At 50.3% G+C, this 18690-nt stretch overlaps 2 protein-coding genes across 3 annotated transcripts in view; one reads left to right on the forward strand and one right to left on the reverse strand.

Moving 5' to 3' along the window:
• Positions 1-6238, forward strand: part of TNPO3 (transportin 3) — a 57168-nt gene extending 50930 nt beyond the window's left edge. The window contains exons 22-24 of the mRNA XM_087968967.1: positions 979-1091; positions 4578-4668; positions 6002-6238. Coding sequence (XP_087825093.1) covers positions 979-1091; positions 4578-4638 — 174 coding nt within the window. The 3' untranslated portion in view covers positions 4639-4668; positions 6002-6238. The remainder of the gene's footprint in view (positions 1-978; positions 1092-4577; positions 4669-6001) is intronic.
• A 3479-nt stretch (positions 6239-9717) lies between these two features.
• IRF5 (interferon regulatory factor 5) overlaps positions 9718-18690 on the reverse strand; it is a 51371-nt gene continuing 42398 nt past the window's right edge. Inside the window, exons 6-9 of one of the 2 annotated variants that reach the window (XM_087968957.1) lie at positions 18204-18533; positions 17032-17421; positions 15474-15592; positions 9718-13321 (exon numbers count right to left, since the gene is read on the reverse strand). In XM_087968957.1, the coding sequence (XP_087825083.1) occupies positions 13100-13321; positions 15474-15592; positions 17032-17421; positions 18204-18533 (1061 nt within the window). In that variant the 3' untranslated portion in view covers positions 9718-13099. The remainder of the gene's footprint in view (positions 13322-15473; positions 15593-17031; positions 17422-18203; positions 18534-18690) is intronic. The other variant, XM_087968958.1, reaches the window with a different exon arrangement.

Consider the following 18690-nt stretch of genomic DNA (forward strand, 5'->3'; position numbering starts at 1 on the left):
TAAATATGTAGATTGATGGATAGGTAGGTAGGAGAGATAGATGGAGGGATAGATGAATAGGTAAATATGTGGATGGGTGGGTGAGTGGGTAGATGGATTGATAGATAAGAGGATGGATGGATGGATGGATGGATGGATGGATAGATAGATAGATAGATAGATAGATAGATAGATAGATAGATAGATGAGAGAGAGAGAGATAAGAGGATAGATAGATAGATAGATAGATAGGGGATAAATAATATCCTATATCCATCTAGGATAGAGAGAGAGAGATGGTGAGAGATAGATAGGATAGATAATATGATAGATAGAGGATAGATGATATAGATGGATGGATGGGTAGGTAGGTAGCTAGATATAGATAGATAGATAGATAGATAGATAGATAGATAGATAGATAGATAGATAGAGAAACAGAGAAAGAGGCCAGGATGGATGGATGGATGGATGTAGATAGATGGAGGAACAGATAGATTAGGGATAAATAGATGAATCAGTAAATATGTAAGTTGATGGATAGGTAGGTAGATAGGAGGGATAGATGGAGGGATGGAGGAATAGGTAAATATGTGGGTAGATGGAGGGATGGACGGATAGATAGAGGATAGATAGAAAATGGTGATGGATGAATAGATGGAGACATGCGGATGAAGGGGTGGGTGCATATATAAATGAGATGATATATGAATGATGGATGGATAGAAGAGATGGATGGTGGGAGGGAGGGAGGGAGGGACAGGCAGAAGGAGGGAGAGGCAGATAAACGGACAGGTAGATGGAGGGAGGGAGGGAGGGGGAGACAGGTGGACAGGCAGCCAATAGACAGAGGAAGCCTTCAGGATGGGCCCAGAGGGAGAGCCCCCCCCCCTTAATTTGCAACACCCCCCCTCCCTTTTGGCAGGGGGGGGGTGGCAGGGAGACAGGGTCACTCAGAGGGTCTTGCCATCTCTCTCCCCACCCCTTTTTGGACGATAGACCTTCTGCCGCTGGCTGGAGAACTCCCTGAAGGGGTTGCCGAAGGAGACCACGGGGGGAGCCGTTCAGGTGACCCACAAGCAGCTGACCGACTTCCACAAGCAAGTCACCAGGTCAGGGGGTGGGGGGGCTTGGGGACTGGGGGGTGGGGTGGGCAGCCTTGAGAGCCGCCGGATCCCAGTCAGGGAGCCGCTGGGTTTCTTCTGGGACCAACTCCCCCCCAACTGAAAATTATTCCGTGAACATAAAACAGAGTTTTGGAGGATGGAAAAATAAATAAATAAATCCCATGGCCACCACGCAGCTAGTCCTCGAGTTACGGCCACAAATTGCAATCAAAATTTCTGGGTAAAATTTTGGGCCAGTCACCAGGTGACGGGGAGTTCTAGTCCCGCCTTAGGCCGGAAAGCCGACTGGGTGACTTTGGGCCAATCACCAGGAGACAGGGAGTTCTAGTCCCGCCTTAGGCATGAAAGCCATCTGGGTGACTTTGGGCCAATCACCAGGAGACAGTGAGTTCAAGTTCCGCCTTAAGTATTAAAGCCAGCTGGGTGACTTTGGGCCAATCACCAGGAGACTGGGAGTTCTAGTCCCGCCTTAGGCCTGAAAGCCATCTGGGTGACTTTGGGCCAATCACCAGGAGACAGGGAGTTCTAGTCCCGCCTTAGGCCTGAAAGCCATCTGGGTGACTTTGGGCCAATCACCAGGAGACAGGGAGTTCTAGTCCCGCCTTGGGCATGAAAGCCATCTGGGTGACTTTGGGCCAATCACCAGGAGACAGTGAGTTCTAGTCCCGCCTTAAGTATTAAAGCCAGCTGGGTGACTTTGGGCCAATCACCAGGAGACTGGGAGTTCTAGTCCCGCCTTAGGCCTGAAAGCCGACTGGGTGACTTTGGGCCAATCACCAGGAGACTGGGAGTTCTAGTCCCGCCTTAGGCCTGAAAGCCGACTGGGTGACTTTGGGCCAATCACTAGGAGACTGGGAGTTCTAGTCCCGCCTTAGGCCTTAAAGCCGACTGGGTGACTTTGCGCCAATCACCAGGAGACAGTGAGTTCTAGTCCCGCCTTAAGTATTAAAGCCAGCTGGGTGACTTTGGGCCAATCACCAGGAGACTGGGAGTTCTAGTCCCGCCTTAGGCCTGAAAGCCGACTGGGTGACTTTGGGCCAATCACCAGGAGATTGGGAGTTCTAGTCCCGCCTTAGGCCTGAAAACCAGCTGGGTGACTTTGGCCCGATCACCAGGAGACTGGGAGTTCTAGTCCCGCCTTAGGCCTGAAAGCCGACTGGGTGACTTTGGGCCAATCACTAGGAGATTGGGAGTTCTAGTCCCACCTTAGGCCTGAAAGCCAACTGGGTGTCCTTGGGCCTCTCTCTCTTAGCCCATCCCACCTCACAGGGTCGTCGCGTGGGGGAAAGAGACACAAGGAGCATTGTGCGTGCTTGCCATCTTGAGTTATGTGTAAGTGGGTTACAAACACACAAAGAATCAAGAAAAATTAAACCAAAAGAAGACACCGAATATTGTCAAACACGGAACTTATTTTACCTGACTGCTGTAGTGGCCTAAGAGCTGGAGCTCTCGCCTCACAATCAGGAGGCTGTGGGTTCAGTCCTAGGTAGAGGCAGATATTTCCTCTCTCTGGCCACAATGAGAATATATTTGCTGAAGAAGACTCCACCCTGGTGATGGGAACAGCATCCAGCCAGTAAACAACTCCATTCAGTTGCCCAGCCTCCACCCGGCGAAGGATTATGAGGTCATTTAAAGATGATGATGATGATGGAATTTATTTTACCAGTGGTTGGAAATAAAGGGGTGGAGAGTAAGAATGGAACCTCTATTGCTAAGCAAATTAAAATACCCAGACAACACAATGTTTGTTCATGCAATGAGTAGAAAATCAATACATTTTTTTTTAAAAAATCCCTAAATAAGACGGGAGACCCATTTTCACAGCCGTCTTCTGCCCCCTGGCAAACTATGTCAGGGTGCAGATCCTGGGGTTCAGCCAACCTCTGCTGGCATCCTACACCCCCACCCCCACCCCGCGCTCCCCACAACTTGCTAGTCTGGTTTTTCCAAAACCTGCTTGCACCTGTTGTGTTCTGGAGCCTCGCTGTGCCACTCAGAAGTTATTGCTGGTCCCACACAAACCAGTTCAGGCAAGCCCACGCCTGCCATTCGGCCTCTGGATGGCCGCCTTTGGTTCTCAGGCCTCCCACCCCACGAGGCCATGCCAGCACCTGGTGGCCTTCCTTTTTCTCCCCCGGCAGATTTCAGGGGCAGGTCCAGTCTCTTCTGACCTAGGCTTCCCCAAACAGCACGAATAAAACCCCTTTTTTATTTAATTTACAGTGAATTCCTCTCCAGCAAAGTCCCAAGAGATTGCACAATTCTAGAACTTCATCAGGCTGGGAGAGTTGCCAGGCCGATAGCTTTCCAACGCCAGGTTGTAGCAGCAATTGACTTGGCGAGAAGTCAGGAACGGATCTTCCCCCTACTTAAACGAACTAACTGTCTCCTTCAAACCTCACTCCCCTTTCGCTCCTCTTTATGGGAGGGGCAAAAGGTGGTCCTTGACTTACAACCGCGTTCGTTCAGCGGCCGTTCAAAGTTACAACGGCGCTGAAAAAAAGCTGCTTCTTGTGACTTTGACCCCAACCCACCCCGAATTCCTCAGCTAGTTATCTCCCTCAGCGTAGCTGGCTGGGGGAATTCTGGGAGCTGAAGTCTGCAGGTCTTAAAAAGTGGCCGAATGTGGATGGCAACTCTAAAAAGAAAAAAAAATAGTTTTTCAGAGATAGTAATTTAGGTGACCGAAGTTTCTGCCGTGCAAAATTCTAACTGGAGAGCTTGGCTGGGGACTCTGGGCTATGGATGTGTCCCATTGGAGGATATGAATTAGGATACACCCAGGCGGTGGAGGGGAAAGCCAGGGTCAGAGGTGACAAGGAATGATGTGGCTCTGAGTCAGCTGCACCCAGGCAGTGCCGGACATGTTTACTGTGATGACCCAAAGGGGCGTGGCACAAAAATAACAAAAGTCACAAAAGTAGAATAAATTCCCTTTATTGCCTCCAGCTTGGCCCCCCAATGTCCAATTATCTTCGGCTGGAGATCAGACTCTTCCAAAAAACAGTCTATGAAGGGAGTAAATGCCGTCCGAACCCAAAGTAAAGATAATTAGAAATTTAAAAAAAAACCCAACACAAACCACGCTGAAGTCATTAACACGGCAGGCCAGGATGATAAATTGCAGACTTCCAAAGGATGAACACAACACCCACAGTTGGGAGGACGCCAAAACCCAGATAAGCCTCGACCAAGATAATGCAGGCTTTGCTTCCAGCAAGGAGCCGTGTGCAAACTCCTATCCTGTTTTCCCGGCTGCAACTCATGAAAGGGATCAGGGCCGCTTTCTCTCCCATAAGCCACCTTGCTCCCTTCTCTGTTCCTCCCTGCATGCCAGAATCCTGACCCCGGAGACCCCTGGTATCTAAAATCTTTTTTCAGAGATAGTATTTTTCAGAGAAAATCTATTTTCCTCCTTTTCATAGCAACTGACCAGCCTTCTTTCTCCTCCCTCCCTCCCTACAGTGCTGAGGAGTGTAAACAGGTTTGCTGGGCGTTGAGGGACTTTACCAGACTCTTCCGGTAGCTGAGGCCTCTTTCGCTCTGCCTGTCCCAGGTGAGTAGCTTCCCACCTCCAAGAGGGTGTGCCACCCAAAGGCATTTACTACTCAGAAAAGTTTGCTCTTTAGTTAAAATCAGGGTTTCCCAAACTTGGGGCGGGCCGACTCCCAAACTCCCAGAGTTCCCCACAAAGCAGGTGGGCTAGAGGATTCTGGGAGTTGAAGTCCACGGTGGGGTCCTTGGTGCTCTCTGAGCTTGGTCGTTTTGGAGGGAGAAAGAGAAGGAAGGAGGGAGAGGAGGAAAATGGCGCTTGGTGCCCTCTGAGCTTGGTGGCTTCCTTGCAGACGTTTCACGACCCAGCTTCGGAACGTCGTCAGTGCTAGAAGGGAGGGGCAGTTTTTGGAGAGGAGGAGAAAGAGAAAGGAGAAGGAATAAAGGGAAGGAAAAGGAAGGAAAGGAAAGGAAGGAAGGGTTGTAGGGGTCCTTGGTGCTCTCTGAGCTGGGTGGTTTCCTTGCAGACGTTTCACGACCGAACTACAAAACGTCATCAGTGCTAGAAGGGAGGGGGGTTTGCTTCTGTTTATATACAACTGGCTTGTCCTGTCAGTGTTGGTGGCAGTGTTTTTTTTTTCCCCCTCTTGGTGGTTCCTTGATTAGGCTGTGGCTTACTGTTTATGTTTGTCTGACTTGGTAGTTCTCCAAGGACCTAATCAAGTAAGCACCAATATTGACAGGGCAAGCCACTTGTCTATAAACAGAGCAAACCCAATACTCACAAGCACTGATGGTGTTACCTAGTTGGGTCATGAAACATCTGCAAGGAAACCCCCAAACTCAGCGAGCTCCAAGGACCCCACAGTCCTCCTCCTCCTCCTCCTCCTCCTCCTCCTCCCTCCTCCTCTCCTCCTCCTCCTCCTCCTCCTCCTCCTCCCTCCTCCTCCTCCTCCTCCTCCTCCTCCTCCATCATAAACTCCATTCCCTTCTAGCACTGATGAATGTTACCCAGTTGGGTCATGAAACGTCTGCAAGGAAACCCCCAAACTCAGAGAGCTCCAAGGACCCCACAGTCATTCTTTTCCTCCTCCTCCTCCTCCTCCTCCTCCTCCTCCTCCTCCTCCTCCTCCTCCTCCTCCTCCTCCTCCTCCTCCTCCTCCTCCTCCTCCTCCTCCTCCTTCTGTAAACCCCTCTCCCTTCAAGCACTGATGAAGTTACCCTGTTGGGTCGTGAAACGTCTGCAAGGAAACCACCCAGCCTCAGAGAGCACCAAGGACCTAACCCCTCCCGGATGCTTTGCCCAACTCCGTTGGGAGTGGGGACGCGACCTAAATCCCCAACCCTTTGTCGTGAGTCTTCCCCGTGAGATTGTTGGCCTCCTCTTCCTTTCCCAGGAATGTCTTTATTTTCAGAAGAGGAAATAAAACAGCCAAGACGGTGAAAAACTAAACAAAACCACAACCAGCAAACTTCACTGCGGCCGAAGGTTCCGACTCGCTCCGGTGTGTCCTGCCAATCCAGAAGAAGACGCTTTGCTGCAAGAACCAGTCGGTGAAGTTCCTGCTTGTGAGTGAGAAAAGAGAAAGGCAGAAAAACAAAACAAAAAAACAAAACACAAAACAAAACAAAACCACCAGGGGGAGAAAAAAAACAAACCTAATAATAATTAAAAAAAAAAAGAGGAAATCGAGCGCCATTTCACCTGCGACTGTCGAGGGGCTGCCGTTTGGAGGGGGGGGAAGAGGGTTAGAAGAACAGCTTTTTCCGGATGGACTGGAAATAAAAAAGAGAGAGAGAGAAAGAGAGAGAGAGAGAGAGAGAAAAAAAGCAAAAAAAAGAGAAAAAAAAGAGAAAAACAACAATAACAGTAATAATAAAAGAAATGTTTTTTTAAAAAAAAATCCACCCAAACACGAAACCATCCACGGCTGATTTTGCTTGGCAGCAAGATTTGTTTACAAAAAGGAGAAGAAAAAAAGGAGAAAAAAATGACCAAAAGGGGGAGGGAGGAAAAAAAAAAAAAATTAATTTCTGTGAAATGAGAAGGAAAGGTCCTTAAAGAGATCCCTTGGGGGAGGGGGAGGGGAGGGGTTATCCCTCGATCCACACGCAGCAGGAGTCAACCTACCTTGCAGGGTTGGCGGTGAGAATTGAGCCTTTGGTTTGTTTGGGGCAAGTTCATCCCCATCCAGGGCTACAAGGAGCCCCCAAAAAGGGGGAAAAGATTGCTAGAAGCCGGGAGCTGCGGTGAAGACCCTTTGACCAATTTTGGGTGGGTGGGCTGGAGCTGTGTATGTGTGTGTACACACACACACATACATATATACGTGTGTGTGTGTGTGTGTGTGTGTGTATATGGATCTTTGGTTATTCGGGTTTTCTCCTGCGTAAGATTGGAAGTATCTAGGCGACGTTTCGATGAAGTCTCAATCATCTTCAGGCTTGTGTCTTCAGCTCTGTGCTTCTCGGAGTAAAGCCGAAGACACAAGCCTGAAGATGATGAATGAGACTTCATCGAAACGTTGCCTAGATACTTCCAATCTTACGCGGGGAGAAAACCAACAGATCCAACCAAAGATCCACATATTATCAACACATATTTACATATGTATATACATGAACCTCAGAAAACAAATATATATATATACATACACACACACACACACACACACACACACACACATATATTCTTTTAAGCTGATTTTTGGGGAAGGGGTGTTTTGTTTTTTTTTCCTGAGAATTTGGTTTTAATCGGTTTGGGGAATTATTATTATTATTATTTTTTTAAACGGCAGGGCGGGGGTGAACTTCCGGAGGGGTTTTTGGGGCAGGCAAGAATTATTTTGTGAAAAATCGATCCGGCGCCAGGATTCGAACTCGAAGGCAGGGATAGGGGGAGGGGTCCCGTCTGGTGGGAGGCAGGGTGTGTGTGTTGGAGGTGGCAGCCCTCTTGAGAACCCGGGGGGGGGCAAAAGAAACCCCCCCACAAAAAGAAATAAAAACAAAAAAAACCCAACAGACAAAAACAGTTGAACGCTTAGTCGTCTCCGGAGCCTTTTTGTCACGCGCTCGCCGATGATTGGGGGCATCCCTGGTGTGGAAAGGTAAGACAAGGGTCGGACTTTATTCCTGTGATTGGTTTTACCTGTGTTTCTCCGAAAATAAGACCCTGTCTTATATTTGCCACCAAAAAAAGGCACCAGGTTTTTTTTCTCTTCGTATTTTATACTTTGATAAACTAATAAAAAAGTGAAATCACAAAAAAAAAACAGGTGGGCAAAAATGCCAAATGCAATCTAAACACCTGGCTAATTGTGCAGCAATCCTTAATGATACCGTGTTTCCCTCACAATAAAACCAATTTTGGGGGGGTTTTTTGCCACCAAAAAAGGCACCAGGTCTTATTTTTGGGGGCGATGTCTCATCCACTGACTCACCTCACTTGTGCGTGGCGTCCCCGGCCTCCTTTTCGCGGTTAGAGGCCTTCAGGAACTTCCTTCTTCTGCAGCCGGCAAGGCTTTCCCGAAGGCCTCTGCAGCCTTCAGGATCGATCCAGAGCTTTGTTCTCCGCTCCAGAGGCCTTCAGGAAAGCCTTGCCAGTTGCAGAAGAAATGGGCCGGCAAGGCAGGTGTCGGGGTGTGCGAGGCCTGGCTACACCTGTCCAAAGGTAAGTAGTAGGGCAGCTCCACCCCCCCCCATCCCCTAGCCTAATTTTCACCAGTCTCCTCTGGAATGGGTGGGATCTTCATTGGGGTTTATTTTGGGGGTAGGTCTTATATTGGGCGCACGTGTAAAAAATCAAGCTAGGATTCACTTTCAGGGTAGGTCCTATTTTGGGGGGAAACGGTACCTCCCTCCCTTCGGAATTCAGTCCACAGCTGCTCTTGGCTGTGTCAAGCGACGGCTCGCCACCAGACATTGGGGAAAAGCCGTGGGAGCTTCGTTGTGCCAAGAACTGGAACCGTCTTGTGTTTCTGGCTCAACTGAAGCGTTTCGTGACCCAGCTAGGGAACCTCCTCAGTGCTAGAAGGGAGCGGGGTTTGCTCTCGTTTCGTATGCCAGGTGCTGGCCTCTCTGAGTCCGTAGTTGAGATAAAGAGTTAACAGGAAATCAAGGAACCAGCCAGAATATTCCCAAGTGCACTGACGGGGAAAGCCGCTTGCGTAGAAACCGAGTAAACCTCACTCTGAGCCTTGATGATGTTCCCTAGTTGGGTCATGAAACGTCTGCAAGGAAACCACCAAGCTCAGAGAGCTCCCAGGATCCCACAGTCTTTTCTTCTTCTTCCTCCTCCTCCTCCTCCTCCTCCTCCTCCTCCTCCTCCTCCTCCCCTCCTCCTCCACTCCTCCTCCTCCTCCTCCTCCCCGTAAACCCCCTTCCCTTCTAGCACTAATGGTGTTACTTAGTTGGGTCATGAAACGTCTGCAAGGAAACCACCAAGCTCAGAGAGCACCAAGGACCCCACAGTTCTCGTTCTCTTCCATCTCCTCCCAGTCCTCCAATCCATAAAGTCCCCCTCCTATCACGGATAACATTACCCAGTTGGGTCATGAAATGTCTGCAAGAAAACCAAGCTCAGAGACCACCAAGGACTCCATGGTGGTCGTCCTCTTCTTTTCCTCTTCTGCTTCTCTCTCCTCTTTTCCCTCTTCCCCACTCCTGTTGCTTCCTCTTCCTCTCCTGGTTTTCCCTCTTCTTCCTCTCCTCTTCTGCTTCTCCCTCCTCTTCCCTGTCGTTTCTTCCTCATCTTCTGCTTCTTCCTCTTCTCCCTCTTGTTTCATCTTCCTCTAGTTTTTTCCTCCTCCTGCTTCTCCTTCCTCTCCCCCCTCTTGTTTCATCTTCCTCTTCCCCTCCCCTTGTTTCTTCCTCCTCTTCTGCTTTCCCTTCTTCCTCTCCTTCCTCTTCTAGCACTAGTAGTATCAGAAAGCATCTACACGGAAAAAAACAAACACCCAAGCTGGGAGAACACCAAGGACCCCACATTTCCACACACACACACCCCCAGCTACAAACATTCTTGAACAAAACAACCATTTTTAAGCAGAAAACATTAGCGAGGTCGGACGTAGCATTTTCCTTGGGAAATAAAAGCGAGCACATAGCCACCTGCGAAAGGTTTTCCGAGTAGGGCAACTCCATTCGTTTATTTTGGAAAACGCTCATCCGACAGAACCCGCAGGTGGGTTCTGCAGGTGTGGAAAAGCACAACCGGCACAGTGACAAATTAGGGACGGTTGGTTCCTTCCTCCCCGATCCATGAAAAAAAACACCAAAGACCTTGGTGTGCTTCAAGGAAGCAAAGAGAAATATGAAGAAATGAGAGCCGTCGTTCCACATCCATCAACTTGGCTCTTACCCCCCAAGCCGGAAATGGAATAGCAAGAGTTGGAAGGGCACTTAGAGGTCTTGTAGTCCAACCTCCGCGGCTCAAGCAGGAGAACTCAGACCAAAGGTGTCCAACCTTGGGATTATTAAGCCTTGTGGACTTCGACTCCCAGCGGAGGATTGCCTGCGATTCACAAATTCCTGGTTTTTTCCAAACAAATCGGCAGCCCAAAATCTGGAATCCTTGGGCTGGGATCCCTCTGTGATCCCTAGGTTTCACACCCAGCACCAACCCCTGGATCCCACAGCTGAAGGAATCTGCCTTCAACTCACACAGACACACACACACACACGCATCCAATATTTGGGAATCAACCTGTTTTATTCAACTATTAAGCTTAACTGAATTTCTTGGGGACTTGGGAGTCTTTGATTTATTCCCACTTCCTTCCTAAACCCAAGGAGAACTTGGGGTGCAGAAAAAAGGGGGTCCGGGGGGAAGCTCAGATGAAACCACTTTTATTCCATTGTTTGGGGGGGGGGTGGGAGATTTTTTCCAAGGCTTAAGAGCCAAATGGATTCACTGTGTCAGAATTAAGAAAGAACCTAAAATCCCCTGGGTCGAAAAAGGGCTGAGAAATCTACCTTGCTTCTCTCACAATAACATCCCACCGAGAGGAATACGGGTAGCCCTCGACTTGCAATCATTCCGTTTACTGACCATTCCAAGGTTACGGCGAAACAGAAAAAGGGACGTGACCATCTGGCACACCTGCAACCATTAGCCGGGGGTCCACGTGATTAAAATTGAGATTGCTTGGCAACTGACTCGTACTTACGACAGTTGTAACATCCCCCCCCCGGGTCACGTGATTCCCTTTTGCGACCTTCGGACCAGCACAGGTGGCACGCACAGCCATTTGTACAGGCACGTGAGCCCCAGCCAAACTTACTTCACTGTACATGTCTACGCCTCCTGGCTGATTTTCGGCTGGTTTGACTCCTTTTACGGCCTCCCGGAGGCTTGAAAAAAGCCTCTGCAGGTCGAATAGGCCCATTTTGTCACTTTCTGTAAATACCGGAAGTGACAAAATGGGCCTATGATTTGACCTGCAGAGGCTTTTTTCAAGCCTCCGGGAGGCTGAAAAAGGCCTCAAACCAGCCAAAAATCAGCTATGAGGCGCAGCGCAGGTAAGGGGGACCTCGGAAGGCCAAAAAATGGGCCTTCCAGAAATGCCGGAAGGGCTGAAACGGGCCTGTTTTCAGCCTCCAGAGTTTCCAGAGGCTTCCCTCGAGCCTCCAGGAGGGTGAAAATGGCCGCCTCCGTGCTCCAGAGTCCCTCCGAAGGCTGAAAATGGGTATTTCCGGAAGGCCCATTTTTCGGCCTCCCGAGGCTGCAGAGGCTTCCCTCAAGCCTCTGGGAGGGCGAAACGGCCTCAAATGGGCCGAAAAATCAGCTGGGAGGCGCACGCCTGTGCAGTGCAGGTCAGGGGGCAGGGGCAGGGGTGTTGCACGCACATGAGCAGTGGTGGCAGGGCACATTGCATTGTGGGTGCCAGCACGCATGTGCACAAGCTTTTGGCACACTACTACGCCATTACTTGAAGTAGACACTCAAACCATGGGTGGGATTCAGCCGGTTCGGACCGGTTTGGGCGAACCGGTTGTTCTGGTGATTAGTTGGCTTCGTCCACCCGCCCCGGCTCTAGTCTTCCCTATATTTCCGTGTTTTGCAGCCCAGCTGATATGCGCAACACAGCGAATTGCCATGGCTCAGCTGTTTTACTCACCGGGGCTGCAGCAGAAGGTTAAGTGTCAGGATTCCGGCAGTTACTCCAATGAAATCCTGAGCCTCGAGCCACACTCGCAAAACTAAAGAGGATTTAATTAACATTCTACATCCGGCACTAACCTGGGCATAGCCAACTCTGAGATACGTAATTCACCATCACCCTTGATCCTGCTTTCCCCCTCATCCCTCTTGTGTGTATCATCCAATGAAAAATGTCCATAGCCAAGAGTCATCAATCATGCTCTCCAATTAGATTTTTGCACGGGAGAAGCTTCAATCATCTAATCAGTCTTTGAAGAAAGTATGAATGGAATGTACTTTCGATTCCACACTGCCGCCCGCTCCTTGAAACTCCTGTCCCCTTATTTCTGTTGTCAACTATAAAATGTGTATACAAAATGTTTTATGAGTTGACAGTAAGCGTTAGAGCTGAAAATGGCCAATTTTCAAACATTGCACACACAAAGCACACCCTCGCCAAACCGGTTGTGACACCTGTGCACTCAACTCTACTCTTAAGCCAGAACCTCTTGGAAAAGGGTTCCAAAAAAAAAGGTTGGGCCAGGAGGACAAGCCTCGAAGACAAGCCCTTGCTCAAGCAACGGGGTTGGTCTAGAAGACCTCGGAGGTCCCAGGTTTTATGGAACACTTTTTAAGATCGAACTTCAAGAACACAGCCGTTGCTTTGGAAAAAAATATAAAAAAGGTCTGATTTTTAATCAGGGGGCAATTTTTTAATCACGATTCTCTTGAGTTTCAAAGTAGGGTGCAACCTTGCCACGTTCCCCAGGCCAACGTCTCCATCCTGCATGATGTTCCGTTTCAAATTTAAAACACTGACGTCACGGAGGCTTCCATGTTTCCTCCTCATTGCAATGGAGGGGTGGTGGGCTCAAAAGACGGGAGGGTCCTTATATCAGCTGCAAGATTGTCCTTCTCCGGGCCCCAAACCAACAAACCTGCAGCGACCCCAAACTTCAATCCGTTTTTTTTGTGTTTTTTTTGGCATCCATCCTGGCAAGAAGCCGAGCGCCTTTCTTTCGAATTGAGCCCGCTTCGGTTCCGAGTTCAAGTTTTCCATGTCACGCAGATACCGCCAAGTGATGCATCACCGCTTCTCTTACTTTGCAGCAGGAGAAACTGGCCGGCCCACCTCCTCTAAGTGACCTCTGGGGTGCCCACAAGTGCTTCTCTTAAAAACGTGCTCCGGTGGTCGTCAGAAGCCGGAAGCTGGGCTGCGCCAAGAGATCCCCCCTCCCCAGAAATGGCTCAGTGGGGCAGGTGGGACAGACCCTGCCGGACTTTTCACGCCCCGTGGGATGGTGTCCAAATGCCACCGGGTGGGGTGGGCCTTGGGGGATTATCTCTTGGCGTCTCACTGCTGCATGCCGTTGCCCCCGGTCTGCATTTCCCAGCTGCTGGGAGCCCCCTCTGGCATGTTTTGCTGCATTTGCCAGAGCTGGTGAAGTTCTTTGAATTGCAAGACCATTTTGTCTTTGAGATCCGGGTGCGAAATCTGCAAGCGGACGCTGTCGGCCGACCAGGAGAGTTCCCCGGAGAACATTTCTAAAAGGAGCCGGGCGGCTACAGGGACAACCTGTAGGGAGGAAAAGGGAGGAGACCTGTAGTATAGTAGCATAGAGTATAGAGTAGTATAGAGCAGCCGTTCTCAGCGGAGGATGGACTTCAATTCCCAGAATTCCCCAGCCAATCAAGAGGGATGGAGTATAACTTCCAGAATCCCCCAGCCAGCATGCTTTGAGATGGGTGGATTCCAACTCCCAGAATCCCCCAGCCAGCATGCTTTGAGATGGATGGACTCCAACTCCCAGAATTCCCCAGCCAATCAAGAGGGATGGAGTATAACTCCCAGAATCCCCCAGCCAGCATACTTTAAGATGGATGGACTCCAACTCCCAGAATTCCCCAGCCAGCATGCTTTGAGGGGTGGATTCCAACTCCCAGAATCCCCCAGCCAGCATGCTTTGAGATGGATGGACTCCAACTCCCAGAATCCCCCAGCCAGCATGCTTTGAGATGGGTGGACTTCAACTCCCAGAATCCCCCAGCCAGCATTCTTTGAGATGGGTGGACTTCCACTCCCAGAATCCCCCATCTAGCATGCTTTGAGAGGGGAGGACTTCCACTCCCAGAAGTCCACAAGTCTTAAAGTTGCCAAGGTTGGAGACTCAAAGTTGCCTGAAGGATTCTGGGAGTTGAAGTCCAAACCCTTTAAAGGAGCCGAGTCCCAAAAGCATTGTGTTAAGTCGCCCTTTCCGATGCCCCAAGGGGAGACCTGCCCTTCGAGGATTGTGTAAACTGGCTACACAACTGTGTGCAAGTGACACACCTGGTCTCGAGTGTGTTAAGGTTTTTTTTTGACCCACCCATTCGATTAAAAGCCACCCGATGGGGTGGATTACAGCTCAGTTCATCCGTTGCCGTTCGCTAAAGTCTACTCTAGTAGTCCCCGATTTACAACAGTTTGTTGAGCAACCGCTCAAAGTTACAACGGCCCTGAAGAAAGTGACTTAGCACCATTTTTCACACTTCACGACCGTTGCAGCATCCCCCGTGGTCAGGCGATCAGAATTCATGTGCTTGGCAACTGTCTTGTATTTACGACGGTTGCAGCATTTCGGGGTCACTTTTCACAGCTTCCTTACAAGCAAATTAGCAAGATGGTCGTTAAGCAAATCGGGCTTCCCTATTGACTTTACGGGTCAGAAGATCGCAAAAAGGGAATCCCATAACCCTGTGTCATAAATACGAGTCCGTTGCCAAGCGCCTGAATTTGGATCAGGTGAGCGTGGGAAGGCTGCAAGTGTGAAAAATGGCCGTAAGTCACTTTTTTCAGTGATATAACCACGATCACTAAATGAACTTGATGTAACTCATAAGTCACCTTTTTCACTACCGCTGTAACTCAGAACAGTTGCTAAATGAACTGTCGTAATTTGAGGACTCCTTATACTTGTCAGCTCCAAAACTGCTATTGTTGTGGCCCACCGGCAGCTCGCAGAGCTGGCAGCAGACTCAGAAAGTGAGGAGGTTGGGGAGGAGCATAGACCAGTCCTGGAGTCTGACAAGAGGCAGAGATGGAGCCAGGGCCATCTGACACTTATCAGCTGCCTTCGGAGTCGGAGATCAGTGGGGAAGAAGAACAGCTGGAGCCTGTTCCCAGAGTGCGCATGTGCAGAGCTGCCAGAAGAAGGGAACAGCTAAGGAAAACAAGGCAGAGATGGGGCGGGAACCGTCCAACAGTTATCAGCTGCCTTCGGAGTCAGAGATCAGTGGGGAAGAAGAATAGCTGGAGCCTGTTCCAAGTGTGCGCATGCACAGAACTGCCAGAAGAAGGGGACAGTTAAGGAACAAGAGTCCATTCGGGAGTAAGGGCGTAGGTGCATGGTGAATGGGCCCTCCCATAGGGATTAAAAGAGGAGCAAAAGGGGAGTGGGGTTTCCAGGAGACAATTAGTTCATTTAATTAGGGTTAAGATCTGTTCCTGACATCTTGCCAAGTCATTGATGCTACAGCCTGGCGTCTGGAAGCTATTGGCCTGGCAACTCTCCCAGTCTGATAAAGGCCTGTCCTTGTGCAATCTCTTGAAAGACTTGTTGGCCAGGACTTTGCTGGAGAGGAATTCCCTTTAATAAATAAATAAAAGGGGCTTTATTGGGACGAGGAGTCAGCTTCGTGCCTTTGGGAAGGTCTAGGTCAGAACAGCAGGTCCCCTGAAATAAACCCACCTGCACTGTGATCAGCTTTTTCTCCTTCGGTTTCTGGTCGGGCCACTCTTCCCCAAAACAGAAGAAAATCTCGTAGGGGGGAGGCGTGGGAGCCTGGCCTTTCTGGAACATGATGAGTCCTGCAGGAAGGGGAAAAAAATAAAAATAAAAAACGTGTCCCAGAGAGAGAGAGAGAGGAAAAATCAACGTTTGACGTTCACCAGAAGGCAAACGGAAACCGTGGCAAAAACAGGAAGGCAAATTCAGAAAGAAAGAAAGAAAGAAAAAAAGAATCCTAACTGTGAAATTGTGATATGCAAACCAATGTATCCCTCACTGAGAAGGGCTGTTCTTTGCTGACTGCATTCAAACGGTGATTAAAATTGGATTTTGGCCTGGGGTGGGGGGAATTGGAGGGCTCATCCAAACCTCCTGCCTCTCTAAACTTGGCAGCTTTAAGACCGGTGGGATTCAACATGTTTTTACTACCGGTTTTTGGCGTGGCTTGGTGGACGTGGCAGGGAAAGGATATACTGCCAAATCTCCCTTTCCTACCCCACTAACCTGCTTTCCAGCTCCGTTCTCCTGTGCAGAGCAACCAAAAAAAAAGACCCAGCCGATTCGCTGTGGGCATGGCTTGGTGGGTGTGGCATTCTGTGGGTGTGGCTTGGTGGGCGTGGCATGGCTTGGTGGGCGTAGCAGGGGAAGGATATACTGCAAAATCCCCCTTGCCTCCCAACCCACTAACCTGCTTTCCAGCCCTGTTCTCCTGGGCGGGGCAACCAAAGGAGACCCAGCTGATCAGCTGGGACTCAATGGGAGGCAGAGAATAGATGGGGTTGGCGGGGTCAAGTCAGAGGTGGGATTGGCCGGTTCTCCTAACTACTCAACATTTCCGCTACCGGTTCTGCAGAACCGGTCAGAACCAGCTGAATACCCACCTCTGCTGTGGACTTCAACTCCCAAAATTCTTCAACCCTCCATGGTGGCTGGGGGATTCTGGGAGTTGAAATCCACCCATCTTAAAAGTTCCAAATGGTTGAGATACCGCTCTGAATCTAAACTTGACAACTTCTATTCAAGATTTGTGGACTTCAATTCCCAGAATTCCTCAGCCCTCCATCCTGGCTGGGGGGGGGTTCTGGGAGTTTGAAGTCCACCCACCTTAAAAGTTCCAAATGGTTGAAAGACACCGCTTTGAATCATCGCTCTCTAAACGTGGCCACTTTTAAGACGGGTGGACTTCGACTCCCAGAATTCTTCAGCTACCCATGCTGCTGGGGGATTCTGGGAGTTGGAGTCCACCCACTGAAAGCCGCCAAGGTCCAAATGCTTCAACCAGACGTGGTCCTGTCCACAGGTCTTGAAAACCCGTCAACGCCCAAGCAATGTTTTCTCCAGTTGGTCGGCCTGAAGGAGCAACTCCACCCACCCCTCTTCTAAGATGCTCTCCCATGCCACGTCGTCTCTCTCTCTCTCCCCGCCATCTCTGGCGAGGGCGAAACTCCAAAGCCCATCCTCCTCTTCCCAGGAGCCCCCCCCCGCCAGACCCCTGCTGAAGACCCCTCCCCCATCTCACCGTTGAGGAAATTCTCCAAGCTAAAGAGCTTGACTTTCTTCTCGCGTTCGATGGGGTTGGGCCCGGCCAACTCTCCGGCACAGGGGCCGGTCCAAAAGACTTTACACTGGCACAACCGGATGGCGTAAATGTCCTGGCCTTGCAGTTCCAGGATCAGGCCCCGGTCCAGGACGTCCAGCAACTGATGGGTGTAGTAACGCTGCTTCTCGTTGGGGATGGCCTCGGCACTGGGGAAGCGCACCTGCTCCAAGATCACCGGTCCAAAGAGCTCCACCTGTTCCTGGGTGGGCTCCAGGTGGCTGTGGAAGAGGCGGCAGCCGTGCGGGTTGCTGATGATCAGGGGTTCCAACGAGCGTCCGCGGTACTGGAATTTGATCTCCAGGTCGGTCACTAAAGGAGGAGGAGAAAGAGAAGAAGAGGAAGAAGAAGAAAGGAGGAGGAGGAGGAGGAGGAGAGGAAGAAGAAAAAAGGAGAAGAGGAAGAGGAAGGAAGAGGAGGAGGAAGAAGAAGAGGAAGAGGAAAAGGAGGGGGAGGGGGAGAGGAAGAGAAGAAGAGGAAAAGGAGGAGGAGAGGAAGAGGAAGAAGAAGAAGAGAAGAGGAAGAGGAAAAGAAGGAGGAGAAGAAGAGGAAGAATGAGGAGGAGGAGGAGGAGGAGGAGGAAGAAGAAAAGAAGAGGAAAAGGAAGAAGAAGGAGGAAGGGGGAGGAGGAGGAGGAGGAGGAGAGGAAGAGAAGAAGAGGAAAAGGAGGAGGAGCAGACAACACAAAGAGCCAAGGGTGAACCAGGGCATTGGTGGCAACGTCGCCAATGGGTAATGGGGGGGGTGTGACCCCAAAACTCAAAGTCTTTTGGGTGGGTGGGAGTCTGCAGGGTACAGTCGAAAAAGGCAAGATGGCTGCCACCACGGTGCACATGGAACTCTACCACGAGTGTGCAGGTAGTTCTCATTGTAATCGAAGGGCTGTTGTAACCTCAAACAGCCACTAAACAAACTATTGTAAGTCGAGGACAACCTGTAATGCTGGCCTGCATAGGCATTATGTGCAAACACGACTGCTCGAGCTTTAGCTGATGTGGGTTGTGTGAACCCAGCCAGGAGGGGACCCCACTTTCCCTCTCATCTCCCCATCCCCATGGTCCACCCCCATAAAAGAGAGAGAGAGGGAGGCTTACGTGGCAGCATGTGGGGGCTGATCAATAAATTTGGGATGAACTGCTCAATGGGGGCTGCGGGACAGCCCCCCTCGGGTAAGGGCTGCAGGGTCCCTGGCACGGCCATGCTCTCGGGCATCAGTGGCATCCGGCTTGCAGATTCGCCAAAGTTGGGCACCGGAGGCTCTGCTCCTACTGGGAAGGCCCCTACGGGGACATGTGCCGGGGGTCCAGGCCCCACCTCCGGGGGAGCCAAGTGGGGGAAGTTCCCATTAGCGCATGAGTTGGTGTAGAGGGTCTCTTGCTTGAGCCACGGGTAAGGGGGCAGAGGCTCTGCGACGTGCGACGGATCTGGAATGAGAGAACCTGTTAGAAATTGTGTTCATATGTAGCACCACAGAACAAACAAGAGCACAGTCACCATGTGCTTTACTGCTCAACTATTTAACAGAAAATAGGAAACTACTTAGAACGAAAGAGCATAGAGTATATACCATAGATACAAACT

This window comes from Notechis scutatus, chromosome 6 (assembly GCF_049901735.1).
Source record: "Notechis scutatus isolate UNSWTSFEM ecotype Mainland chromosome 6, rNotScu1.2, whole genome shotgun sequence".
In the NCBI taxonomy this organism is placed as follows: domain Eukaryota; kingdom Metazoa; phylum Chordata; class Lepidosauria; order Squamata; family Elapidae; genus Notechis; species Notechis scutatus.